Source organism: Crocodylus siamensis, chromosome 3 (genome assembly GCF_052110815.1).
Source record: "Crocodylus siamensis isolate JL-2025a chromosome 3, ASM5211081v1, whole genome shotgun sequence".
NCBI lineage: Eukaryota > Metazoa > Chordata > Crocodylia > Crocodylidae > Crocodylus > Crocodylus siamensis.
In genome coordinates, this window is record NC_143397.1 from 180495866 (window position 1) to 180522159 (window position 26294).

Genomic DNA, 26294 nt, shown 5'->3' on the forward strand with positions numbered 1-26294 from the left:
CAGCAGTTTAAGTTCCACTTGTTCTTATGCTGTAAACAATAAAGGTTTGTGAGGTACCTGCATTTGGGGTTCTACACATTATCAGAAGTGATGCAGCTTGATCACCATAGCTCCTAACTACTGCTGTTGTCCTGATTGGTGATTGGAAGGCACCCAACTCCTTCAAGGGAGCCAATCCATTGGACATGTTCTGAGTATACCTAACTCATGGCAACAGCACTGAATTCAGCTCAGAAATGACAGTGATGGTAATACTGCCAACTTTTCACATTTGCTTTTCAAAACAGTCATCAAGAAATTAGCAGAACTGGTTGCTGGTCCCTGCTTGGCAAGACTATTTGTTTTATTTTGCATTAGACTGTAATCAGCTGAGAGCAGAAATAAATTCAGCAGCAGGACCAGAACCTAGGTTTTGCCTCTCCTAGGGAATGCCCTCTTCTCTGGTCTATATTCAAACATCCTATTTCTGCTGCTTCTTCCGACCCCAAGACTTTTGCATGCTTGCATTCAGCAGCCCTTCTTCAACAAGAGGGATGGAAGATGGCTCTACCCAGATTATCTTGTAGCCTTGCAGCCAGAATCATTTTCTGGGAAGCAGTGGTCAGACTGGATCACTTCTGTGCACATGGTAGAGTCTATATGTAGACAGCTAGGGACCTTTACAATTCAAAGTAGAGACACCACAAAAATGTGAATTTTTGACTTGTGTGAATTATGGACCACTCAAACTGGGGAGTAAAAAGGACCCAATTTTCTATTTCCTGAATGAGTGATCTCACTACTACACTATTATGCAAAAGTTGCAACAAACTCCCTGAAAAGTAGCCTTTCCTTTTACTAAGCTGTTGAGGATAATACTGACTTGCAGAGGGACCAGCCCTGTATGCTTAGCAGCTTTCTGAGTGGCTCAGCACTACTTACTTATAACTTTGATGCAAGAAGGAGCCAACTGTGACTTGTTCAACAATGCTCTTAAGAGGTCTCCATTAGTCACAGGTCTCCATTAGTCACAGCCCTTTGTTCATACCAACAGTACGCACTTCCATACTTTAACAAACTAAAATTCAATGTACTGGATGTACTTCCATACCACCACATAAACCTTTCCCTCCAGAAATTAGCCTTCCAAAGTTGGAGTGCTTGTCTTTAAAAGGGGAAGCTGATTTTATTGTCCAAAATGGAAACATGGAGACACTATGAGATGGCTGCTGCTAATTTTCCTTTTCTTCCCTCCAACACCTGCAGCAAAGGAGAGGCACAATCCAGAAGAGCAGATCCAGGGGGAGTGCAGCAGTGTAGTTTCACTCCCCTTAGATTCCTGTTTCACTGACAGCAGCATTAGCATTTCTATTCAGGCAGCTCTGAGGGAAATCAGTTGACTTCATTTGTCATTATAATATGCCTGATTTCTGGTAATGAATGACTCTTCACCCCACAGGTGTTAATAACCCTATTTTCTTTTTAATGGTCTTGACAGTCTACTAATCAAACTATCCTTTGTTTGGCAATTGTGCTGCATGTTAGTTACTCCTGGTCTCTCTCCTCCTATTGCAGAGCCCTGCAGACTTTTTTTAGATCTTTCCAAAATCCTGGATCTGCCTGTGGATCAGGATGGGCAGCAGCTACAGTTTCGGCTTACTGCTGAGCAACCAAGAGCTGCTGACAATTCAGTTGCAAAAGGGTTAAAACTATAGTTTGGTCTGAGAAGGAAAGTGGGATGATTAGACTGTCCCTGTTAGATGTGGCCATAACTGGAAAATATTTTTTTCTTCATTCTGCCTTCCCAAAATTAAGTTTTGTGTTTTATTTCAGGGCATATGGGACACAATATAATATACTGTTATTTTAAAATATTAGGTTGTCATAATTTCCTCATTTTTAAAATAAACGGAGTAGGCATATTTTTAGTAGCATGTTTTAAAGAGTTCACATCATCAAACAACTCAATTCTGTCATATGTGTGAATGGCTTAAATTGCTAGAGGACTGCTTTTAAGTGTGGAAAACAGATTAGACTTCTATATGTTTTGCAGGTGTTACAGATTTAAAACTGGATTATAGGATTAGAAGGAAGAAAGTTTAGCATATTGGGCAAACCCATTGTGATCTAGCTACTAAATAGCCATATACACCTCAGGTTTTAGAGGTTGCAAGTCAGTGAAGAACTTGAACTTTGCTACCCATTTTATCAGTGTATCTTTGAGAGAGACAAGGAAAAGAGGAACTTGTGAATTGAACCATCTTCCTCAGTGTGTTCCCCAAAACCATTGCACTACAAACTGGCTTACTCCCATACAGGAAAAGGCAACATGTACTAATATGGACAACAGAAAATAGAAAAAATCTTCTTGACCTTTAATTTACTTTTTCAGGAAGAGCCTTTGCATAGAAGCCCCTCTCAGAGGAAGGAATAAATTTGTCGTTTATTTTTTCTTTATCTTCTCTAATGAATGGTTCTGATAACCCCTCTGATGTTCTGATATAATTTCTTTGGCTTTTTTTCTTTTCCTTTATCCATTATCTTCCACTAGAAATAAACCTAGTGCATTGTTTATAGCACTGAGACAAAATGTCAGGGTACTGAAGATCTTATTCCATATGAAACTGCACAGAAGGGCCACTTCATTACAAGTATAGATAGCTGTGATGATGGAAGTGGATGGGGAATGGGTCAGGAAAGATGCAATTCTTTACAGAAATACCGCACCCTCATTACAAATTGTTCTGGGCGGGTTAGGACAGTGATTGTGAGGGAGAGAGTCCTAGGAACATGCTGGCACAAGAGACTGAGTGCAAAATATGACTTTGGCAATCAGGACTTGTAGTAGAGATGGTATCTTTTATTAAGCCAATTTTTGCAAAAAAAATATCTTTAATTGTAAGTTTTCGGGCACAACACTCTTCATTAAGTATTGGAGAAAAGATTGTAAAAGTTCTCCTGGGTAGGAATGAAAGTTCATATTTCATAGGATTTCACAGAAGAGTCAATAGATGGAAAACTCCTCTGGGCAGTCAGTTCATAGCTGGTATGAAGCCTCTCACCTCCTGTGAGGATCTGTGATGAATACCTTGAATTACCTTGAAACAAAGACAGAAGCAGGATTTCAGGTGTCAGGGGGTAACAGTTCCTTCCTGCTTGGGAAAATATGACTTTGTCCATTTTTATGAGACATGTCAGTGGAAGATACCAAAACTTGGTATTGTGCTAACTGTATCACTGTTATTTGCAGGTATTCCTGGACATCAGCACAGGGTTTCATGTACAGGTAATATATTTATAAACATACTTCTTAAAGTGCAGATTTTCTGAAAACTGAAAATATAATTACATTAAAAATGAAATGAACTGAGAGGATTTATGACCTAAAAAGGGGTAGCTAGTCTGTGGCACCAAGCAGATCAAGGAAAGGACACACAGCACAGTAGCAGTTAGGGCAGGGAGCAGAAAACAGAGCAGCAGATCAGCCAGAGGAAAGGGATAAGAGTTTCACTTGTGGATAATTGGTGGCTCTCCTGTCAGAAAGCTCACTCACCTAAAATAGAGAAAAGACAGAAAAATATTTAAATGTTAACCTGCTGAGGGTGGAGATCTGATCCCTTCCCACCTGAGGAGTCCCCCTGAAGTCAGTGGCCTTGTTAGAAGAGTAAGGAGTGCCTGCAAGACTATAGCTTTAGAGACTGTAATAAAGACTAAGAATCTGTTGTCCTTCCTACTTTTCACTTAAAAATCCTGTCTGTCTGAATTCAGTAAAGTCATAGTGACACTGGAGTGCTAGTCATAGTAACACTGAAACTCATTCTACTTAAGGTGAAAGAAATGAATGAAAATGGTGTGCAAAGATGGAAGACCTTCAGAAGACAAAAACGTGAATGGATCAAATTTGCTGCAGCTTGTAGAGAAGGAGAAGATAATTCAAAAAGGAATCCAATTGCCAAGGTACGTGGTAGGCAAAGTGAAAGTGTTGTTTGTTGTTTAGATGGTACTTTAAAAAAAAAGCCTGATGAAGGTTGAATTTGGTAGACATCTACAAATATTGCATAAAAAGGAAAAATGAAGAGGGAAGGGCCTACAGTATTTCTAGCTCTACTGAGAGCCATACCCAATTGTAACCCGGATTGTGATACTTCATAAAGCCCCTAGGTATCCTGTATATCATAAAGAGGTCTCCTTGAAGCAATTATATATTTTAAAAAGATGTGGCATGTGTTCTGCTTGTGTGGTGTCAAGCATATTTCTTTGTGACTCACTCTCTCTACTCACTTTGAGAAATCCCTGTGTGCAAATGCTGGCATAATGCTAAACTCATACATAAAGAGGAAGAGCTTCCCAGCCTTCCCCCACCTTTGTGCTATCATAGAATTATAGAAAAGAAGGTGTGGAAGGCACTTCAGGGTATATCTAGTTCAACCACCTGCTTGAAATAGGATCCCCTCTATCTAAAAAATCCTTGACAAGTGTTTGTCTAACCTGTTCCTAAAGACTTCCAAGGATAGAGATTCCACAGCCTCTCTAGGTAATCTGTTCTATGCTTAACCACCTGCAGGGTGAAAAAGATCTTCCCAATATCCAACCTGAATTTCCCTTGCTGCGGAAACATTGTCCTGTCCCATGCAGCTGCTGAAAATAGTTTATCTCCATTCAGTTTATAAGCACACTCTTAATATTTAAAGACTGTTATCAAATCCCTCTTCAGGCTTCTCTTCTCCAGTCTAAATAAATTCAGTTCTTCCAACCTCTGATTGTCAGTCATGTCAGCATTGTGCTTGGCTGCCAAGACAACCAGTCAGAGTGCAAATAAAGTGTTATGGACAGACAGACTGACAGACTAAGGCTTTTATTATATTAGAACATATTAGCTGATATTGTCTGTAGCTTAGTGCATATAGAGGCAATGGGCTTAGCCTAGAGAAGAATATGTGTTTTACCTTTTTAGTGAATGAATGACAGTCTTAGTCAGTGGCTGACTGACGACACTGACTTGAAAGTTCTGTACTGCGAAGACCTCTTAACGAGAATGAAGTTGTTATAACGCTGTCTGCAGAACCTTTGAAGAAAGCAGAATTCTCAAAATTACTCTACTTTCTATAAGGGAGAAAAAAAAATCTACTGGTGATCTCAGTGAGCTGAGAGACATGCTCTTCATTTCTTTATTGTCATGTTATTTGTTTATTATATCTTGTAGATCCGTTCAGATTGTGAAGAGAACAATCCAATTATATACAGCATCAGTGGAGACGGAGTTCGAGAAAACTTCATTATTAATCCAAGAACTGGAGAAATTAATATAACGAAAATAGTTGATCGGGAGGTGACTCCAGGATTTGTTGTAAGTGTTGTACAACCAATTTAGTATGATGTGTTTTACATTCATGTCTTCTGCATGGTAATGGATACAGACAGGGGGAGCAGTTATTTAATGATTAATTTCTATTTGTATTATTATTTGTCAATTATATGTTAAAATATCTTTATGCAGATTCGCTGTTTTGCTAAACATGCATTGACCGGCATAGATTTAGAACCGCCTCTTGAACTTCGAGTCAGAGTTCTGGATATAAATGACAATCCTCCAATTTTTACACAAACTGTATTTACAGGATCTATTGAAGAATGCTCTATGGACAGTAAGTAACTACTTTGTATGTATACCATAATCCCTCGCATACCACATGCCCCTAGATAAGACATATACCCTGCTTTCTAAAGACCAGCAGCCTAAATAGAGGTAGTTTTGCTAAGAGGGAGTAACAACCCTCCCCCTGCCCTACTCCCTGCACCTGTGAACCCACTAACTGCTGGCTGGCTGTAGATTATTGTTCCCTCAGCTGCAGGATCTGCCCTAGCAGCAGTTTGGGGGTGTTCCTTCAGCATGTGCAGAGTTACTTTCCCCTTTCACCTAACATATTACTTTGTTAATGGGACACCCATAAGCAGCTTTGGAGGCAGACCCTGCTGTAGACACTTCAGCTGAGGGAACACTGTCCTCAGCCAGCCAGCACCTAGGCAGTTAACAGAGCAGCCAAAAGTTGTTACTCCCTTGTGCTGCAAATGCAGCAGAGCCAAGCCCTGGGACACCCTCAACCTGGTACTGGTGCAAAGGTTCCTAAATCAGTAGTATCTTCTGCAGCAGGCAACAGAGAAAGTAACCCTGATGCAGAGGGGCAGTGCAGCGACCATGCAGGGCTCCTATTGTCTACAACCAGTAGTAGTATAACTGAAGTGGGGGAAGGTGAGAGGAGGGGCGCCAGACCCAGCTATTGATTTAAAGGGGGCACTGGAATAGTAGCTCCTGGGAAGCCAGTGCCCCAGCAAGGCAGGGTGTCCAAAGCTGGCCCCAGCCTTACTCCAAAGACACAGAATGACCACAGGCAACCCCTACCAACCATAGTTAACTTAACACATACCCCCCAATTTTCAGAAGCTGATTTTTAGAAAAAAAGTGAGAGTGGTACAGTAAAAGGTCCAGGAATGGGGGATACTGGATAACAAAATATGCTGGTTAATTGAGTGGCCCCAGCTGCTGCTTCTCCAGCTGCATCTGGGGCATCCCTCTGCCCCTCCTGTGGCATCGCCACCCCTCCCGCGGGCCCTGCGGGACATGGAGGCAGGCTGCGTACAGTCCCACGCAGCCTGTTATGCCCCTGGGCCATGGGGACTCGGCAGTGCTGGCTGCTTTGCTTTGGGCTGTGGGGGTTCGGGGGCACTTTTTCTTACAAGGCAGCATACTGGTTAACAGAGCATACTGGCTTGTAAGGTGCCAGTTACCAGAGAGTTTACTGTATATGAGAAAATATTATTTTATTACAATTTGCAATTGCCATTGCCACCACCATAGTTAAGATAATTACCTCATCTTTATATTTCTTTATAGTATTCTCTTGGCATTTCTTTTAAAATTGGGAGTGGGGGAGAATACAAAATTGGTTCATTTCCTCTTCCTTTTTGAAGGTCTATATAGATGATTGGGAGGGTGAATATACTTTCCCCCATCTGTCCTGATCATAAACTATACCTTTAAATCACTGGAAATCCAAAGGAAATTTGCCATTCAATTTGAAGCCTTATAAATAAATATAACTTAATTGACAGACTCAGGTATGGAAACAAGTATTACTGTAGATAATACTGGAAAATAAAACAGATATACACAATTCCAGGATGAAACTGTATCTAAACATCTGCAAAGTCAAAGACTATTTTTCAAGTGTTCATGACAAATTATGGATATTTGCTGATACTATGTTAATCTGAACTTGCACAGATATTTAAGCGTTCTGAATATATATTTGAGATCAGAATACAAATTTTACAATGTAGTGATAGAAATACATGTGTGTGATATATCTCAAACTGTATTATATATAACACATGTTATCTATTACAAATAGAACAGTACACAATTTATTTTGAGATCCCATGCTAGCATTTCAAAATACTAGGGTTATAAAGATGGCAACTCTTGTTTAGATAAGTTCAATAATGTGGAAAAATCACACAACATTTATAAACATGTTTTTCTCTTTTTAAAAATTCATGGATGTTGCCAGGTTCACAAAAACCCTGCTTAGAATACCAGAACTGTGGAGCATTAAAGATTTGATACTATTAGGGAAAACAAGCGAGCGCATGGTATTCTTCTATTTGTAAATTAAACTAAATATAGCTCCTCACTGATAGCATAATTCTTTAATTTTATACTTGAGTTTTTAACATGTACTGTCTTGCTGCATACTGCACATCAGTAACATACAATTCTGATGTTTTAATTTCTAGACACTCTGGTGCTGAAAATAACTGCAACAGATGCAGATGAACCAAATCACTTGAATTCAAAAATTGCCTACAAGATAGAAAGTGTGGATTCTCCCATGTCAATGTTTATTCTGAACAAATATACTGGAGAAGTTCACCTAGCAAACATGCTTGATCGAGAGGTAAAGCCTTGAGGTGTTAATTCATAAAGAATGTAACTTGTGTGCATGTGTATGTGTGTGGATAAAAGTTGGAGATTAATGCGTTTGTTATAAAGGTGAGAAAAAAGTTTAAAGCCTTATTTTAAAATAGATGCATTTTCTGTTATAACTAATATCTGAATTTGTAACAATTTGATACAGCAATCAGTTTCTATTTGATATGGGATTTGTATTGTAAATACCTTAAAATATGTATGTTGTTCTTTCTAATTTAGCAACAGTCAAGTTACAGTCTTGTTGTGAGAGCCTCTGACCGGGATGGAGCTGCAGATGGAATTTCATCCTCTGCTAGTTGTATTGTGAAAGTTCTTGATGTAAACGACAATTTCCCAACTATTGCACAAAGCTCAGTAAGTTATTCCTATCACAAGAAACATCACTAGTGTGTGTGTGTGTGTATGTATATATGTATGTATGTATGTATGTAACAAACATCACACAGGCGGTAGATCCCGTATTCATGTTGGTAAGCATGTATTTCCATGAACTGTCTCACTGGGAAATGCTTTAATTTTTGTCAGCAAGTGGCTACCTGCTGTTGGGGAACTGTTCCAACATCTGATTCTTGGCCCATGTGCACAATTCTGATGACAAATTCATAGGGCCTTTTTGTATTCCATGAAATCCCTACTCATTTTTCACACTAGCCACTTAGAAGTGGAGTCACTCGTATGGTTGGGGGCCTCCGTGGCCAGCCCTATGAGGAGAGGCTGATGGACCTGAATCTCTTCAGTCTCTGCAAGAGGAGACTGAGGGGGGATCTTGTGGCTGCCTACAACCTTATCAGGGGCCACCAGCAGGGACTCGGGGAAAGTCTGTTCACCAGGGCCCCCTTGGAGTCACCAGAAACAATGGCCACAAGCTGAGGGAGGATAGGTTTAGGTTAGATATTAGTAAGAACTACTTCACTGTAAGGGTGGCCAGAGCCTGGAATAGGCTTCCCAGAGAGGTGGTGCTCTCACCTTCCCTGGAGATCTTCAAGAGGAGACTGGATAGGCAGCTGGCTGGGGTCTTATGACCCCTGCCACCCCCAGTGCTCATTCCTGCCCATGGCGGGGGTTCACCCTCGATGATCTGTCTAGGTCCCTTCTGACTCATTGATTCTATGATTCTAAGTTAGACAGCCCTGTTTTACATAATCCTTACTCAAAGAAAATACCTATCCACTTTTCCTCAGATGATTTCACAAGCACATAATATGATGTATGAATGAATGTGTGTCAATGTCCCACATGCAGCATGTGGTATTTTTGAATTAGTGTTAATTATGACAAAAATGTTCTTCAAAAATAAATGCACTGTCACTTCACTGTAACCATATTTTCTTCATAATAAGATGACTTGACTGCTTGTTAATACAGTGTGTATCTGTCGTTCTAGTATTCAGCACGAATTTCAGAAAATTCACTTAGTTCAGAACTGTTACGGATACAAGCTTTAGATGCCGATGAAGAATTTTCAGACAATTGGTTGGCAGAATTTTCCTTTTTATCTGGCAATGAAGACAACTGCTTTGAAATAGTTACAGATCGAGCAACAAATCAGGGAATTCTGAGAGTTATTAAGGTAAGAATGCACAAATATTATAATTCACTCATTAAAAAATAGACATTTCTCTAACATTAAGAGCCAGATCCTACTTCCATTTTTGCTGTTTTGGAAAGGGGGTAGAAGTCTTTTTTCTGCTTCACCTGCACAGATGACATCTAGAACCCCACACTCATCTTGCATTCTTTGAGTATAGGGTGCAAGAGTATCACACCCTGCTGGTACACCTGGACATTTCCCAAAAGACCCTGGGTGTGGAAGCAGTTATGATCTTTTCCACACTGACTAGCAGTCCTTCCTAAAGAAGGTATGTTTTGTACCTCCATGAAAAGCCCTCTTACCAGGATAGACACTAGTATGTCATTGTCTGTGTTAAGGGCTATATATAGACATTTTGTTTCTACCAGGAGAATTGCTGCTCTCCCAGTGGAAACCATGAATTTAAGATGTTCCAGTATTTTCTTCTGGACCAAAAATGTCTGTTCCAGGACAAAAATAACCTGACTAGAACCAGGTACAAGTTGCTCCTGAGAGAATGAAGGTCTACCTACTTTCCTGCAGCTCTATGTCTCCCAGGGACCAGGAGGAGTGGAGCTGCAGGAAGAAGCTCTCAGGCTTTCCAGAGACCAGGTTTAGTCCACTGCTCCAGTCCCTCTGGGAATGGGAGGACTGAAACAGCCCATGCTTTCTTCAGACAGGGATCACCATAGTATTGGGAAGGTACAAGAAGCCAAAGAGAAGGGCCAGTTGGAGACAGAAAGTCTATATAGTTCCCTCTACCAAAATCATTTCTAGCTGTAGAAAACTTCCACCACTTGAAATTAATGTTTGTATGTGGCCAAGGATAACTTTACTCCCTTGATCCACTAGGGCCAAAATATCCTTAAGAGTAAAAAGTGAAAGTGAATTCTAATTTGTTTATCTCTCACCTTTTTTCAGCCTTTGTAAAGTAACTTTAACTTTTATTAGCCAAGAATGTAGATTTCTGTCTTGTGGCTCTGTTTTTATACTGGTGCAACACGAAGGTTTGCATCGTGACACAATCTATAGTTGAGCTTGTTTTATTTGCAAGGTTTTTTGCTTTTTTTACTATTGCACTCAGAATAGAGTGCATTTGTTTGAAGGGCTGTACTGCTAAGATCAGGGTTTTGATGTGGGTTTTTTGGTATTTTGCATTTGCTACAATTTGACTTCTTAATGCTTGCTGGGTAAGTTGTTTTATTTTGGCAAGCTTATTTTTTACAACTTTAATATTTATTTGGTTGAGTGTTGTTCTTGCTGTTTTTAGTGTTCTTAGAACAGCGGATGCATTTTTTTGGAACTTGCGATGTGAGCTTGAGTCTTCTTGCTAAGCAGAGAGAGCTCCCAGAAGGAGCATTAGTACACCCCAATCAAAATCCTAAGCCTTGGCTGCAGCCAACACCCAATGCCTCTGAGGGAAGATTAAAAACACCCTGATACATGTAGCAGAATGGAGGTGGGGGCAACCAGCACAGCCCAGAAGCATGGGGAATACCCGTACATCTTACTGAACACCTCCAGTGATGGAGAATCCACAACTTTCCTAAGTAGTCTATTCTGGATATCCAATCTAAATTTACTTTGCTGCAACTTCAGGCCATTGTTCCACATCCTCCCCTTTTCAGCAAGACAGAAAAAGATGCTTTCCCTCTTGTTTAATGGCAGGCCATCAAGTATTTGAAGATTGCTAGCATGTCACCTCTTAAGCATGTTTTCTACAAGCTGATCATGCCTTGCTCCTTCAGCTTCTCCTCATATGATTTGCCTTCCAAGTTCTTGATCATCTCTGTTGCTCACTTTTGGACCCTCTTTAGCTTTTCCATGTCCCTTTTTAAATTTGGAGCCCAGAACTGCACACGGTACTCCAGATGAAGTCTAACCAGTGCTGAATAGGTTGGCATGTCCACAGTTTCCTTGGTCCTTCTTTTCTGGCCAACATACTTATATAACCTCTTCTTGTTGTTTTGCAGCTAATGCTTCCCAAAACCATATTCACCTTTTGTATGGCTGCATAACACTGTGTCTGTGATCTACCAAGACTCCTAACTCCTTTTCCCATTGCGCTGCCATCCACCAAGGTGTCACCCATCTTATATTTGTGTTTCTGCGGTATAGCACTTTTCCTTTGTCCACATTAAACTTCAATCCTGTTAGCTCTAGCCCAGCTTTCCAATCTATCATGATCCTTCTGAATTGTGATTGCATCCTTCATGTTTGCAATCCTTCCCAGTTTTGTGTCATCTGCAAACTTGCTCCAGAAGCTATGTCAGCATTCAAATAGTTAATAATAACCCTGAACAATACCATGTCCAGGACTAACCCCCTATAGGACTCCACTTGAAACCTCCCACCATTTTGACATGGACCTGTTAAAAATTGCTTTTTCCTTATAGCTATTGAGTCAATTATCTCTCCACCTTGTAGTAGTTTAATCTAGCCTATATTTCTCCAGCTTGTTTACAGGAAGGTCAGTTGGGACCTTTCAAAAGCCTTGCTGAGGTCCACTATATCCACAGCATTCCCTTCATCTGTCCAAGTAGTTACTTTGTCAAAGGAGATCAAGCTTGGTTGACACAATTTATTTTTCATAAATCCATGCTGTCTCCTTGTGATCAGCCTTTCATCCTCCAGAGCCTTGCAAATGGCTGTCCTTAGGATATGCTCCAGTTAACTTTCCAGGTATTGAAGTGAAGTTTCCCAGGTCCTCCTTTTTGCCTTTTTTTTAAAGAGAGGCACTACATTGGCCCTTCTCAAGTCCTCTGGTACCTGGCTTATCTCCCACAACTTCATGAAGATCATTGCCAAGGATTCTGAGATCTCTTCCGTCAATACCTTGGGATGAAGTACATCTGGCCCTGCTGACTTGAATTTATTCAGACTCATCAAAAGCTCCCTGACAATCTCTTTTGTTATCTCCTCCTTCAGTTTGCCTCTTCCTTACCTAGATAATCCTTATTAGGTGTCTGGCTGAAGTTTAATTTTGTTTGTGAAGACTGAAGCAAAATAGCTACTAAGTAGCTCTGCCTTCTTTGCAACTTCAGTTAGGAGTTCCCTTGGCTTGTTAACAGAGGACCCACAGCTTTCTTGCTCCTTTTCTGGCCAACATGGTTATAGAACATCTTCTTGTTGTCCTTAAGACCCTTTGCCAGGTCCAGCTCATTCTTAATCTTTACCTTCCTGATTTTGTTCCTGCAGGTGCTTGATATTTGCAGGTGCATGTCCTTCATGATCTGCTCATTCTTCCATTGCCTATATGCTTCCTTTTTGCATTTGAGGCATCGTAGAAGCAGCCTGGGCAGCCGCATTGGTCTCTTGCCATTCTTCATGGGCTTCCATCATGTCAGGACAGTTTTTTGTTGGACTTCCAATACTGTACCACTTAGAAGCTCCCAGCCCTCCTGAACATCTTTATCCTTCAGTAACACCATGTCACCATAACACCATAACACCATGTCTATTAACTCTTGAATCAAATGAAATCCACATTTTTTAAATATAGCATCCTGATGTTGCTGATCTCAATGCTTTCCCTGTCCCAGGATCTGGAATTCTATTGTATTATGATCACTTCCTCCCAAATTACCCATCAACCAATTCATCCCTGTTAGCCAGGACAAGATTTAAGATCGATGATCCCCTAATTGTATCCTCCACCTCTGGAACAGAAAGTTGTCCTCCACATAAGTTAGGAACTGGCTTGAATAAAAGCATGAATATTTTAAAATAATATTTCTATAATTTGTTGTTAGATATAGTTTAGTAAATTGAAAAAGAAAGCAAACATTAACTGAAATAGTGTTATAATTTTGTGACCAGGGCCTAGTGCCTTTATGTGACTACAGTTACATCATCCTCAGCTTTGAGGCACTGCAAACCACATGTGTGCACTCATCTGGATGCACTCCAAGTGTCCAGGAGTTTTGTATGGCCAATGGGCTTCAGATCCTCCTGCACAGTCATGAAGCTGAAGTATATTAGGTGGCTGCGTGGCCAAACAGGCTGGTTATTTGTGTTATGACCTCAGAGACAGGGGATATGCCTACCCTGCTGGGTTCCAAAAGTTCACTAGCAGCTTTATTCTTGTGCAACTTGAATTTGGCAAAACAGGCACATCCTACTATCCAGCCTTACTTTTACTGGTTTTCCCTGAAGCAGACCCTTTTCACAAATCAGCCAAGCCTGACTCTCAAGATACCTTCCCAGCTACAGTTGCATACAGAGATATAGATATACATATACACCAATGAATGCATAAAATAAGAATGTGTAGATTTGACTTGGTTCCTGTTTCATTGTTTATTACATTTTAGGAACTGAATTATGAACACTTGTCAACTCGCCCACTGAGTATTGCTGTTAGAAATGTAAATGCATTCCACAAATCTGTAGCTACTTCTTACAAGCCTATTGGAGTTCCCTGTGTTATTGAAGTGCAAAATGTAGTTGAGGGGCCAAGACTTTATCCATCAGTAATGACCTATCCTGTATCAGGAAGCATATCAGCTAATCAGGTTTTGGGAATATATTCAGCCACAGATGAGGACACTGGACAAATTGCCACAAATATCAGGTAAGGCTGTCTTTACTTTTTTTGGGCCTTTCTGTAGTAATCATCCTGAATACTGGTGAGAGCATTTGAGAACTCAGTGCAAAAGGGCTAAAAAAAGAAGCCTCTCCTCCAAACACGGAACTAGTTAACACAGTTGCTGCAGCATCTCCCATGTTGCTTGTGTAATGTGTTGCTACTAGGCCTGTGCGAGTCGGCAGCGATCTGATCCAGCTTCAGATCCAGCCACTTTGGATGGCAGTGATCTGATCTGGAGCTCCAGACTGGGTTTCTGCCTCAATCTGGCCAAAGCAGCTCCGAAGCTTCGGAACCACCTTCGAGATCCAGCCATAGGGTATAATGGGGAATCAATTAAATATCTATAACTCTGTTGTTTTTTGTCTGATTTGGATGAAACATGCAGAAATGGTAGCCTGTGCTGAGTGCATGAAATCTGCCAAGTTTCAAAAAGATCGGTGTAGGGGTTTGGAGGGAACTGCACCCCAAGCTGCGGACAAGCAAAACTCTGCCATGGTGACATTGTGTGTGTTAAGGCGCAGCAGGGTGACAGCTGCAGGGATGGTAGCCCCTGCTGTGACGCCTGCCAGCTGTTGAGGAGATTGGTGCAGGGGGGTTCTGGGGCCCTGCACCCCTAGCTGCTGACAGGCAAAACTTGTGCCAAGACTGTGTCTGTCCTGGGGCAGTTGATTGTCTGTATTGATTCTTTCCTCTCCTTAGCCTGGTTTTGTAAGTGCTAATTGATGCTTGTTAAATCATTATGTAGTAGCTAGGTCCTGTGTATTGAGCTGGTCCCTGGGTCCCTGATCCCTGAGTGAATCATGATCGATTGACTGGTAACTAGGAACACAGCAGCTTAGCAGCCAGGTGTCTCCCCTCCCCGCCCCAAGACCGACACAGTCAGTCCCACAGCACCCATGGCATGAGTTTTGAATGTCAGCAGCTTGAGGAGCAGTTTGCCCCAAACCCCTGCACCGATCTTCTTGAAACTTGGCAGGCTTTGTGGCCTCAGCAAGAGCTACCACTCCTGCAGTTTTTACCCTGCTATGTTGTAACACCTAGATGTGACAGGAGTTTTGCTTTCAAGAATGTGGGGTGCTGTTTCCCCCAAACCCCCACATTGATCTCCTTGAAACATGGCAGGCTTTATCCTCTCTTTAGAGTCTACCATCCCTGAAAACAACAAAGTTACAGATATTTTACTGTTTCCCCATTATACCCTATGGTCGGATCTCCAACGCGGCTCCAAAGCGCTTCGGGAAGCCGAACAAGGTGGCGCTTCGCCCCGGATGTGCTACTTCCCTCCCCGAAGTGTCCGAAGTGTCTTCTGATCCGAAGCTCTGTCCAAAGCCTCACACAGCCCTATTTGCTACTACTGCTGTTGCTCTTTTGGTGGTAGCAAGGACCCAGCTATTTAGACTGTTCGTGTTTACTTGTGATCTCAGTACACTACCCCCAAACTGTTCTCAGTCTCATGTGCATGAGAAGGGAAATAGTTTCCAGTAGTTTATAACTCACTTACACCAGAATGGACTGTCATTGGGCAAGGTTTCTTTTCTCTAGGGACCTTTCACATTTGTAATGAACCTGAAAAATGGATTTGTTAAAACTGGTAAAATAACACCAAAAAGCAACGTGTTTTATAATGGGGAGTGTTAAGTAACCTATGTATGAAGTTATAGCCACCTCAAGTTGTAATAAAAAAACATAGCTCTAAATCTATTCTGACCTAAAACAGTGGGTATTTTACAACTGATTAAGGTGTGCATTATTGGTTCCTTAATGCACATGTATCTTTATAGATAAATGTACACTTGCATAATAGGAATAGACAGAGTTTGGAAACTTTTTGTTATACAGGCAACAATATGCAAAGCCAAACATCTGTATGATATTGTGTCATACAACTATGGTCTGGTTCAATGGATATCAGTCATACTTACCAGTATTAGTAAGGGTTCTCAGGGACAGGCCTCCTTTTAGTATTACATCATATGACTGTAGCAGTAGTCTAGATTTGGAGCAAATAGAGCCAAATCCTTTTATCCTTAGACTGTATTCATGAAATGCTTTTGATGCCAATGTTTTTTTTGCCTGAATAAAGACTCCAAACTCTGGCATTTAATGTCCAAAATACTCTACCATCCTATCTGATATGTACCTAATTTGCTTAGTTAAAACTTTCTTTAAAAATACTTTTAAAATATGGCTATTTATATGCCTTTGTAGAGTTGGACCCTGTGCATAGTAGCTGCATGGGTATCTAGTTTGTGTGTTGACCCAGTCTAAAACTGCAGTTATTCATGCAGCCTATATGAGACATAAATCACTGGCAGTCCCAACGTTTTGCCTTTTGCTTACATTTTGGCCAACAAGTATTTGCATATAGGTTAAGAGCATAAACATCTTAAGTACAGAGCATTTTTCAGTTCATCAGTCTACTTTGTCATGTAGTTCTAACTGCCTAACAATTGATGCCAGAAATGATGGAGGGGAAGCTGGTCTCAAAGAGCTGCTATTTAGAACCTAAAACTGATGTGGGCTAGTTAATATCATGGGGGCTATTTCCTTTCATTTTCAGGACTCCTAATAGCAGCTATGAAAGAGACTAGTTACTATTAGATTCCATGCTTCTAAATGTAACTGGTGGGAGCAAGAGTGGGAGTGTTCCTCCCACTAGCATCGTGTTAACTTAACATTTGTAGCCATTGTCACATTGGGCCCTTTGCACATGTTAAATGTATATCATAGCAAGCATAACTATGACCCTAGAAATTTTCTGAGCAGTCACAAATTAATGCTTACTATGATCAAAATATAACATACCTGGGAAGTGAACACCTCTGGAAGCTGCCAGGGTTGACTCCAGCGGGAGTGACAAACAGCACCACAGGGAAGCCAGTTCAAAGCCCTAGCATGCTGTGGAAACTGGGACCAACAAATAGCTGATTGTTAGTTCCAGTCCCCTGCTGCACTGGATCTGGTAAGGACCACTCATATTATCTCCGTGGAGCAGTTGGATGTTAGCAAAACACATATTACTTACCATGATCTGGAGATATTCCTTGCCCAAAAACACCTAACTTTACTATGCTACAATAACACTTAGCATGTGTTTTCCTGCTTGAATGTACAGAGTTCACATTTTAAATGCAGTTAACACATCTTAAATGTAATGCATGACAAGGCCCTTAGGAAGCTAGGAAACAGGACAGGAGCCAGAAAAAAAAAATTGGAAACAATCAGAAGCCAGGGAAGCACAGCATTGCAAGTTGTTCCGTAATGACCTGTCAGAGTCCTGTAAAAATGATGGGCTTATATCTGAGGCCTGTCATTCTTCAGCCAGCCAGATACTCAGGCCTAGCTGGACCCAGTCAGGTAAGCCTTGAGCTTGAGCAAATCCTTACAGCTAAAATCGGCTAGTTCAGCCTTGGATAGTAGTCTGAACTATTCAAGGTTTTGAAAGTAAGAGGAGCTAGATAATTTGGGGATGTTAATATCACAGCACTGATAGTGCTATTTATTGAAATAGCACTGATGGTTTATATTAAGTATGGATAAGTACTTGCCCTGTATATATATAGGCTTTCCTATATAGGCTTTCCTCAGCCCAGTAGCTGCATATGAAAAAGAGTCCACTGAATATAAAAGCACCTCAAAATGACAAGTATTATTAAAACCATAACAAACTATGTAATGTTAGAGTTTGTCAGGAATTCCAGAGGAAGAGCATATGGGTTCTGTTGTTCAGATTTAAATTGTCACTGGATCCTCTGAATGGCTGAATATCCTAACTATATTTAAAAAAGGAAAGACAATATGTAGATTATGATGCTGTGTATTTTTAAGGTCCGATGAATGTTATCGTGTCACTGTTAAGATACTTTTTGTATTTCTATGTTTATCCTACTTGTTAAATTTTACTATAGATTAAACTGATGATGAAAAATTTTTAAAAAAACCAAGTTGGAGATGTATCATTATGTTTTTCTCCAGTAAAGCTTGTAAAATTATGCTAATATATACAAGCTGAGTATCTGGCTCTGTATTTAACGTAATTCTGAAAACGTTTGTAAATCATAAACAGGTATATGATGGGACATGATACAGCAAGTCTATTTTGGATCGACTCACGCACTGGTAAAATCATTGTGAAAAAAGCAATTAATCAGCAGTCAACTTTTTTTACCAAGGGGGAATACAAAGCAGAAATTCTGGCTATTACTATAGGTAAGAAAATGGTGGGGGGAGCATTAGAATTTCATTTGGTTCAAGGAACTTCCCACTCCAGTATTTGAGTACTCATAATGTATCATGCTAAACACGCTTTCTGAACAAAACATGTAAGATATAACTGTAATTCCATGGGAAAAAATGTGGGTTTTTTTCACTTAAAACTTAGAATCCAAAATGTCTTGCCTGAAGAGTAAAATATTTCTGCCCAAAATAGGAGGTGCGTTTCATTCCTCCAGTCACCATTCTCTTTGGGTGGGATCTCCAGCTGAACTAACTGTCCACAATATATTGCAGTCTTCCCCTCCTGAGAAGAAGCTGTATATCTTCAAGTCAGCCACTGTTATAAAGCTGTGGTGGAAGCCATAGCTGGGCGGTCCCAAATGATTGGGAAAAGAGAGACAGGAAGCAAATAATTTTCCTAAAGCGCTACAATTCTTATTATGAGTCAAAAAAAATTGAGATTTAAGCTGAAATATTTTAATGGAAATGGTAAATGTTTGGTGAGCAGATATTTTTCATGAAAAAATTTTATTCAGTTGAAAAACTAGCTTTTCCCCCTATCAGGGGTTAGTACTGGGACCAGTGCTGACAATCAGCTAGTTGTTGATCAGGCAGCCCTGGATCCAGTTCCAAATCTGGGTCTGTCCAGGGATGGGGCCAACAATCAGGTCTCAGCAAGCCTCGTAAGGCTTACCATTGTCTGGAACATAAAGAGCCTTGCCCTGTAGTCCTACAGCAAACCTGCAAGGTTCCAGCAAGCCAATGTCCTGCTGCCAGCAATTAGCAATTGTCAGCATCAGGAGCAAGGTTCCAAACCAGGTTCCAAACCAGGATCTGCCCAGGTCTGGATGCTGGCAATTAACTAATTGCCAGAATTGACAAGATGAAGCATGCTACATGTCAATTTATGGTGCCATATAAACCAGCCACAAAGGTGTTTCATATTTTTTGTTGAGTATCTTTGTGTCTGGTTTGCTATTCTCCCCTCATCTTTCTCTATCCCTTTTCCCCTCTTGTCTTTTATACTTAAATTTTTCTCTCATTCTTACACTCTGCTTTCTGCACATCCTTTTTCACAGCACAGATAAAGTGAAGTTGAGTTCATGAAAGTTTGTGTTCTCTATAGATATTTTATCTAGTTAGCATATAAAGATGCATCTCTACTTTTCCTTTTGCCATTTTATGGCACCATGCATTCAGTGAATATGTGCCACTGTCACTATTTATGGAGCAATTCAGAAGTTAATTATGGCATAACTGTAATGTGTGCCAGGGGCCAGAGAATCAAAGGAAGGGGACTAAGCAGCATTCCCAAAGAATAGTTTGCCCCTACATCTAAATGGCTTTTTTTTTCCTTTTTTTTTGAAGTTGCTTCTATGGGTGTATTTTACTGGTATAGTATGCCATTATAGTTTCACTGGAAAAGGATTCCTAGCAGCCCCCTGGAAATAATTTTACTTAAAGAAGTAGTACATACACACAGTTGTTTGAGATCAGCCCCTTATACTAAATATGATGGGTGTGTGTGTATTTGCATGTATATGTATATGTGTGTGAGTGTGTATACACACATATGTGTGGAAAGAAAGGACATCATAAACATTTATTTAGTTTTAAAATAAATGGTTTCATAATGAAGAGATAAAAGGTAAAAACAACATCTTCTTTGTACTGCTTCCAAAATGACAAACAAGCCTACTTTTTCAAAATAGGCTGAAGCTTTCCAGATTTAGGTTGATTTTTGAATTATAGAATTTAGAAAAAGCATTAATTTTGCTGCATTTTAGACTTCAGCATAAATGATTAATAAAATATGTATAGCTTGGCACTGATATCTCCATCCTAAATATTATAACAGAAATTCTTTATTGTTACAGGTGATCCTATAAAAACTGCCACTGGTACCATTGTGCTTAGAGTTTCAGATTTCAGTAGTGACTGTCCAACTCTTAATACTGAAGTGAGGGATATGTGTATGGATTCACCATCAATTATTATCACAGCACAAGAGCAAGATGGTGCCCCATACACCTTTAGCATAGATGGTCAGCCTCACAAAGTATGGAGTATCAGATCCATAAATGGTAAGGAAAGTTATTTTTTTATAACTAATTGTCACATAAATAAAAATTTTCCTTCATGATAGGAAACAAAGGTAATACTCTATCTTTCCTTTTTTTGTGATAACATTATGTTATTAACTTATACCTACTTTGTCATTTACTACAAGTTCTGAATTATTTCCTCAACTATTAGGGATGAGCCAATAATTCTGCATTTTGCTTTTCACACTGCACTGAATTTTCACTTCTTAGGTATAGCACTTTGCACTTGTCTGTATTGACTTTCATCATCTTGATTTTTGGATCCACTCTACAGTATGAAGATCATTATGAAGTTTGATACTGTCCTCCAAAGTACTGCAAACCTTCCTAGCTTATTGTCATCTCCAAATTTTATAAGTGTACTCTGTCTTCTGTTGCCCAAGTTGAAATGAAATTCAGAGTAGAATCAGTCTTGGGACAGACTCCTGTGGGTCACCACATGAAACATTCACCCAGTTTGACAGAAAACCATTGATTAGTATTAGATGGCTAGGTATAGAAATTACATATAAACAGATATAAGTGATCGAAAATGAATCTAAACACGTAACAGAAGTTCAGTGTACATAGACTGGTTTAAAAATGGCAGAACCCAGTCAAGATAGACCTGGATGAATGTAGTATGAGATTTAATTGGTTTGGGTTAGACCAGTCTATTGAACTTCTGTCCCGGATTCCCTCCTGACTCAAGTTAGGTCACAGTCCCCCAGGACCCCAGGGTGCTTTGCAGGCCCCCCACTACCCCCCACCATGCAGAGTGGGTGGGTTAGCCTCAGTCTGTGCTCATCTGCTCTGGCCAAGTGCCAGGCCAGCCCTATCCTGGGCTGTCACAGACACAGCCAGATAAGCCCCTGTCCATATCTCAGTGTCCTACCTGTGCCTGTCAGCCAGGCCATGCAGCAGAGGTGCAAAGTGGAGGCCCACAAACCCAGTCAAAACAGCTGGGGGGGGTGCATGACAGGGGCTTCCCCCCACCCCTGCTGACTGACCCACCCCCTGGGGAAAGAAGTTGTATTGGGCTGGTCAATGAGTTGGGGGGAAGTTGGGTCTGGGGGCCCTCTTCCTGGGGCCCCTCTACCTGACTGGGTCTGGGGGGCCTAATTCTGCTTCATAAAGAGGAAAGAAAAAGACCCGGTGTCTGTTTTCCTGCTAAGACAATCACCTCCACACTGGGACACAGATGAAGGAGTTGGCATGAAGGCAAGGGTCTCATATACAGACAGTATAAACTAAAGCAGGGCCTGTCCCTTCCCCTGCCCCTGTCCCTTAACCCTTCCCTTCCCTATGGGTTTCCCACAACCAGGAGGAGAGGGGTTGGGGCCCCTTCCCCCATACACCAGGCCATGGCTGTGCCCCCTCTCACCCCTGTGCTGTGTACTGCAAGAGGCAAGGCTCACATCTAGCTGCTGCTGAGGAAGATCAAGGGTGGGAGGGAAGTAAGAGGGGGCCCAATCCACACTTTGGCCATGGAGGAAGGAGGTATGGACTCCTTGCTGCCAGACAGGCTGCTGTCTCTTTGAGGAGGAGGATGCATGGTGCACAGGTGGTGGCTACCTGATCTTCCAGGGCTGGAGCTACTTCCCTTCTTGCAGTGCGTTGGCTGGTGAACTTGGGCCCCACGCAGCTGCCTCATGTGCTGCTTGACTGGGATGGTTGCAGAGCTGCAGGGCAGGTAGGTGCAGGTTGACCCAGGTGCAGTCAGAGCCAAGGCAGCTCTGCCCCACCAGCAGCACTGATGCAGCCTATGGCCAGCCCGCAGCTGGCTCCTCCTAGGGAACCTGCTTCTGCTCCTTCTCCCAGCCACCTCAAGCTTCTCCCAGCAGCTGGCCTAGCTACTGCAGCACCCAGCAGGTGATCTGAAAGAGGAGGCTGCAGTCAGGCAGCTTCAGCACCTGGTAACTCTGCGGATGTGTGCCAGCCATTCCTCCAATGGCTGGAAGGGGGCTGGGGGAGAGATTCTGTGCTGGCTCCCCCTCTCCCTGCAACTGACGGTCAGGGTTCACAGGGGTGTGCCAGGCATCCAACCAGGGGTGACCTGCCAATTGGCTGCATTCAGCTGCCCTTGCACAGTCTCTGACACACTGGGAGGCATGTAAGATTACCCCCAGCCTACTCACCTTGGCCAGTGTAGCTATCTGCATTTCCCCCACTCCCAAAGGGAGCATATCTGTTCTGGTCACTCCCAATCCATTCTATGCAGCAGAGAGAAACCTGGGAAGTTTTGAATGATTTTGCCTTGGGCTTTTTTGAATATCTGTACCTAGCCTATGAGTACTTTTATTTTTAAGCAGTTATGCACCTCTTCCCTCTCCCAACGGATGTTTCATCAGATCATATTTTTCTAGTTTGCTTACAAAAATCTCACATGCGCGTTTCAGTGTTCAAGATCAGAAACATCTGTTGTTTCTTCCTTATCCATTAGACTTAACAAATCTTTTTGACAAGTTCATATTTGCTCTCTCTAATCACTGTATTTTTCAATATGTAATTATAACAGATTGATTAAATATTTGTTTTAGTGTCTTGTTAAGAACTGAAGTCAGACTAACTAGTTTATAACTCCCGCAGACCTCCTTTTTCTCTCTTTTTAAACATAGTTTTAGGTTTCTCAGGCCCTATTGACTTAATGCAATTGTGCTATCTAAATGTTCTTTAACTTTATTCTTTCTCTATTCCATTCTGTGTTCCTTGTCACAGTATACTTCTTGGGAAGAGCAAAGAAGGTATTAAATTCTTCACCTTTTCTCCATCATCACCTCACTTTAGCGATGGAATACTTTTTTTATCTTACTTTCTCTTGTTTCAGATGTATTTATAAAACTTTATAAAAACTTTTTCATGTTGCTTTTTAGGTCCTTTTTTAGCTGAAACTGATTTTGTCCATTAGCCATTTTGATTTTATTCATCAATATTTGTGCTATGTATGTAGTCATGGGTGTGTTTTTTGGTTTTTCATCTTTTTGATTTGGAGCTACTAAATTGTGCCTGGTAATGGTAACTTACTGTTTTTTTCCTATATTTCATTTGCATCACATACTTTGCTATTCTGCTTCAGTGTAGTCTTTTTTCTGCAACTGCTAGCTCTCCTTATGCTTTAGGTAATGCTCTTAAGGCCCTGCCTACCGATTCTCAAATTTGTTGAAGGGGTTTTTTTTTAATCTGTTATTTCTTTCTGCTTCTCTCTTTCATGCCTGTTCTTAAAATAATGGCTCCTATCATTTAAAGATCACTTTCACCCAAATTATTTTCTACCTTTCAAGTTCTGACCGGCTTTCCCTCATTAGTTAGCAAGAAATCTAAACTAGTTCCACAGAAATGTCTTTCACTTTTCGAAACAAAAAGTTGTTACCAATGTGTTCCAAAGCCCTGATGGACTTTTTAAGTTGCTATGTTGTCTTACTGCTTTTCTAGTGGGTTCTGTATAGAGTGTCCCATTTAAATCAAACTCTAACCTTTGGCTGCTTCTGCTAGTTGCTCAGAGAGCTGCATCTACCTCCTCCCCCTGATCAGATGTTCTGAAGTTAAACCCCTACCATGACATCACTACTGTTCTATCCCCCTTTTTAACAACCTCCAGAGACATTTAACAAGGCTTCCTCTCACCTCTTCCTGAACTTCAAAGCAAGTGTGTTTACATATTCCTGATACATATTGCAACTCCTCTTTTTTTCTGCTGCCTCTTCTCCCTAAACAAACTATGTATGCCCTTATGTAAAAATCTTCTAGTACTACAGTTTGTCCCACCAAGTGTCTGTGACGCTGATTAAGTCATGAATGTCCAAGTTTTCCTGTTTACTGCCAATACTCCTGACATTTGTGCATAGATAATCAAATTTTCAACAAATCATCTCATTATTTTCTCTCTTGCAACTCCTATGGTCTTATTTAATTCTCCCTACTCTGCCCCCAGATTCCAGTACTTTGACTACCCTACTATTTCCCTTTTATGTACCACAAACCAAAAAGTAGTTGAACTTATTTAACTCGATTTGCCTAAAATAAGTCACCTTTGGCCTAAGAACATGAACGTTCAACCTAAAAAAATAGTTGTGACTAATGAATGACTGTAAGGAGGAGTATAGCAGGAAGATGCCTTCTTGTTCTTTAGTTTAGTATTTTGTATTATGAACACTGTAATAATGAATAGTCACAGAAGCTCTAGAGCAGAGTGATTCTAAAGCAGAATCCTAAATCTATTAATATTTCTTTTATTCTTTTTTCCAGATTGTTCTGCACAGCTGGTGGCTCAGAATATGGAATATGCTTTTTATAGAATCCCTCTCTATGTGACAGACCGCAGAGGTAGAAGATGTGTACAACCACATATAATACCAGTCAGAGCCTGTCGCTGTGATACCAGCAGAAGATGTACAGAGGGTGCTACCAGAGTAATTATTATTAAAGGCAGTGGAATTGGCACTGGTGGTGGTGGCAGTGGCACTAGTGGCAGTAGCATTGGTGGCGGTGGTGGCGGCGGTGGCACTGATGGCGGTGGCGGTGGCACTGATGGCGGCGGTGGCGATGGTGGCACTGGTTATGACAGTGGCGACACCGGTTTTATCAGTACCACCAGTGCAGGCATAGGTATAACCGATTGGTATACTGAGTATGGTGTAAGCAGTATTTATGAAGATACCAGCCGTTTTGGTGACTTTCAACCTGGACCAAGAATTGATGGACGTACTACACTTAGTGCTGCTGCTGTTGGCCTGATGTTTCTTGGTGGCTTAATACTTGTATGTAAGTATTCGGTTAAGTTCCCTATTTAATTAAATTCCAATACCAAAGTTCTGTTTAATCCACTTAAAATAATTTGCCCTTTTTTGTTGAATTATAGAAGCACAGTGTCACTGTGGCAAAGAAAGATGCATCTTTTGAATAATAGAAATTTTATATCTGGGACATGCAAAAGCAATTATTCCTTTCCTTATCTTTATTCCCTCAAGTATTACCAAAAGGGTGGTATGTAGCTCCCATTCAAACCATTGGAAACTGAAGCAGGATCTGAAAGGTTTTGGAACATTTAAGTGACAGTAGATGCTGGGCAACAGTAGGCTTTACTGGACACATCTAGATTGGTTCCTTATGCACCTCCAGGTGGGTAGCTCAGTATATAAAAAGTGTGTATCTGGCACCAGGAGGGAATCCTAAATTGGACTCTGTAAACTGAGGTGCCTATGAACAGAGATATAATGACTGGAAAAATGGTCTTCATTCATCTACACATGTGCTTTACTGCAGTCAACTAATTAGCTCCTCAGTAAAGCATCACACTCTACACATGTGCACCTATTAGGGTGTAGTAAATGAATTAACTACACTGTAGAATAGCATCACTGGGGGCAAATATTGTCCTACAGTGGAGTTTAGTGAGCTGCAATGCATGTATAGACAGTGACTGGGGCTGGCTGGGGCATGAGGGTGCTACAGTATGGTAGCTGCCTGCCAACTAGCTCCATAATGTAGCACCATTTTGCCACAGCCAGCCTCTCTGCAGCACACTGAGCTGGAGCTAAGCACCTCTGGCCTCAGAGGTTGATTCCCCAAACCTTCTGCCAGCTGAGACTGCTCCACTCCGGCTCAGCATGCTGTGGTTCCAAGTGCATGTGTAAACAGTGTGCCCAGGAACAATACATTCTGGCAAAAACTGCACCAGAGTTCATTTAGGATTTTAGGTGCATTAATAGCAAGTGTAGATGCACCCAGTGACACGAGTCCTGTACTTGGAATAATTCCTTGAACAAATATAGACTGTGAACAACTGGCTGGGCTGCAGTGCTATAGTGAAGGACTTTGTGTATATAGTGGATCAGAAGCTGAATGTAAGCCAACAGTTTGTTCTTGTTG

At 41.1% G+C, this 26294-nt stretch overlaps 1 protein-coding gene across 3 annotated transcripts in view; it reads left to right on the forward strand.

The window, feature by feature from the left end:
• LOC149869182 (desmoglein-4-like) overlaps positions 1-26294 on the forward strand; it is a 55996-nt gene that overhangs the window by 21416 nt on the left and 8286 nt on the right. For all 3 annotated transcript variants that reach the window (XM_090039873.1, XM_090039872.1, XM_090039871.1), the window contains 11 exons: positions 3230-3265; positions 3808-3936; positions 5183-5326; positions 5477-5624; positions 7774-7934; positions 8189-8323; positions 9354-9539; positions 13853-14112; positions 18194-18336; positions 20220-20426; positions 24672-25187. In XM_090039873.1, coding sequence (XP_089895999.1) covers positions 3817-3936; positions 5183-5326; positions 5477-5624; positions 7774-7934; positions 8189-8323; positions 9354-9539; positions 13853-14112; positions 18194-18336; positions 20220-20426; positions 24672-25187 — 2020 coding nt within the window. In that variant the 5' untranslated portion in view covers positions 3230-3265; positions 3808-3816. The remainder of the gene's footprint in view (positions 1-3229; positions 3266-3807; positions 3937-5182; positions 5327-5476; positions 5625-7773; positions 7935-8188; positions 8324-9353; positions 9540-13852; positions 14113-18193; positions 18337-20219; positions 20427-24671; positions 25188-26294) is intronic.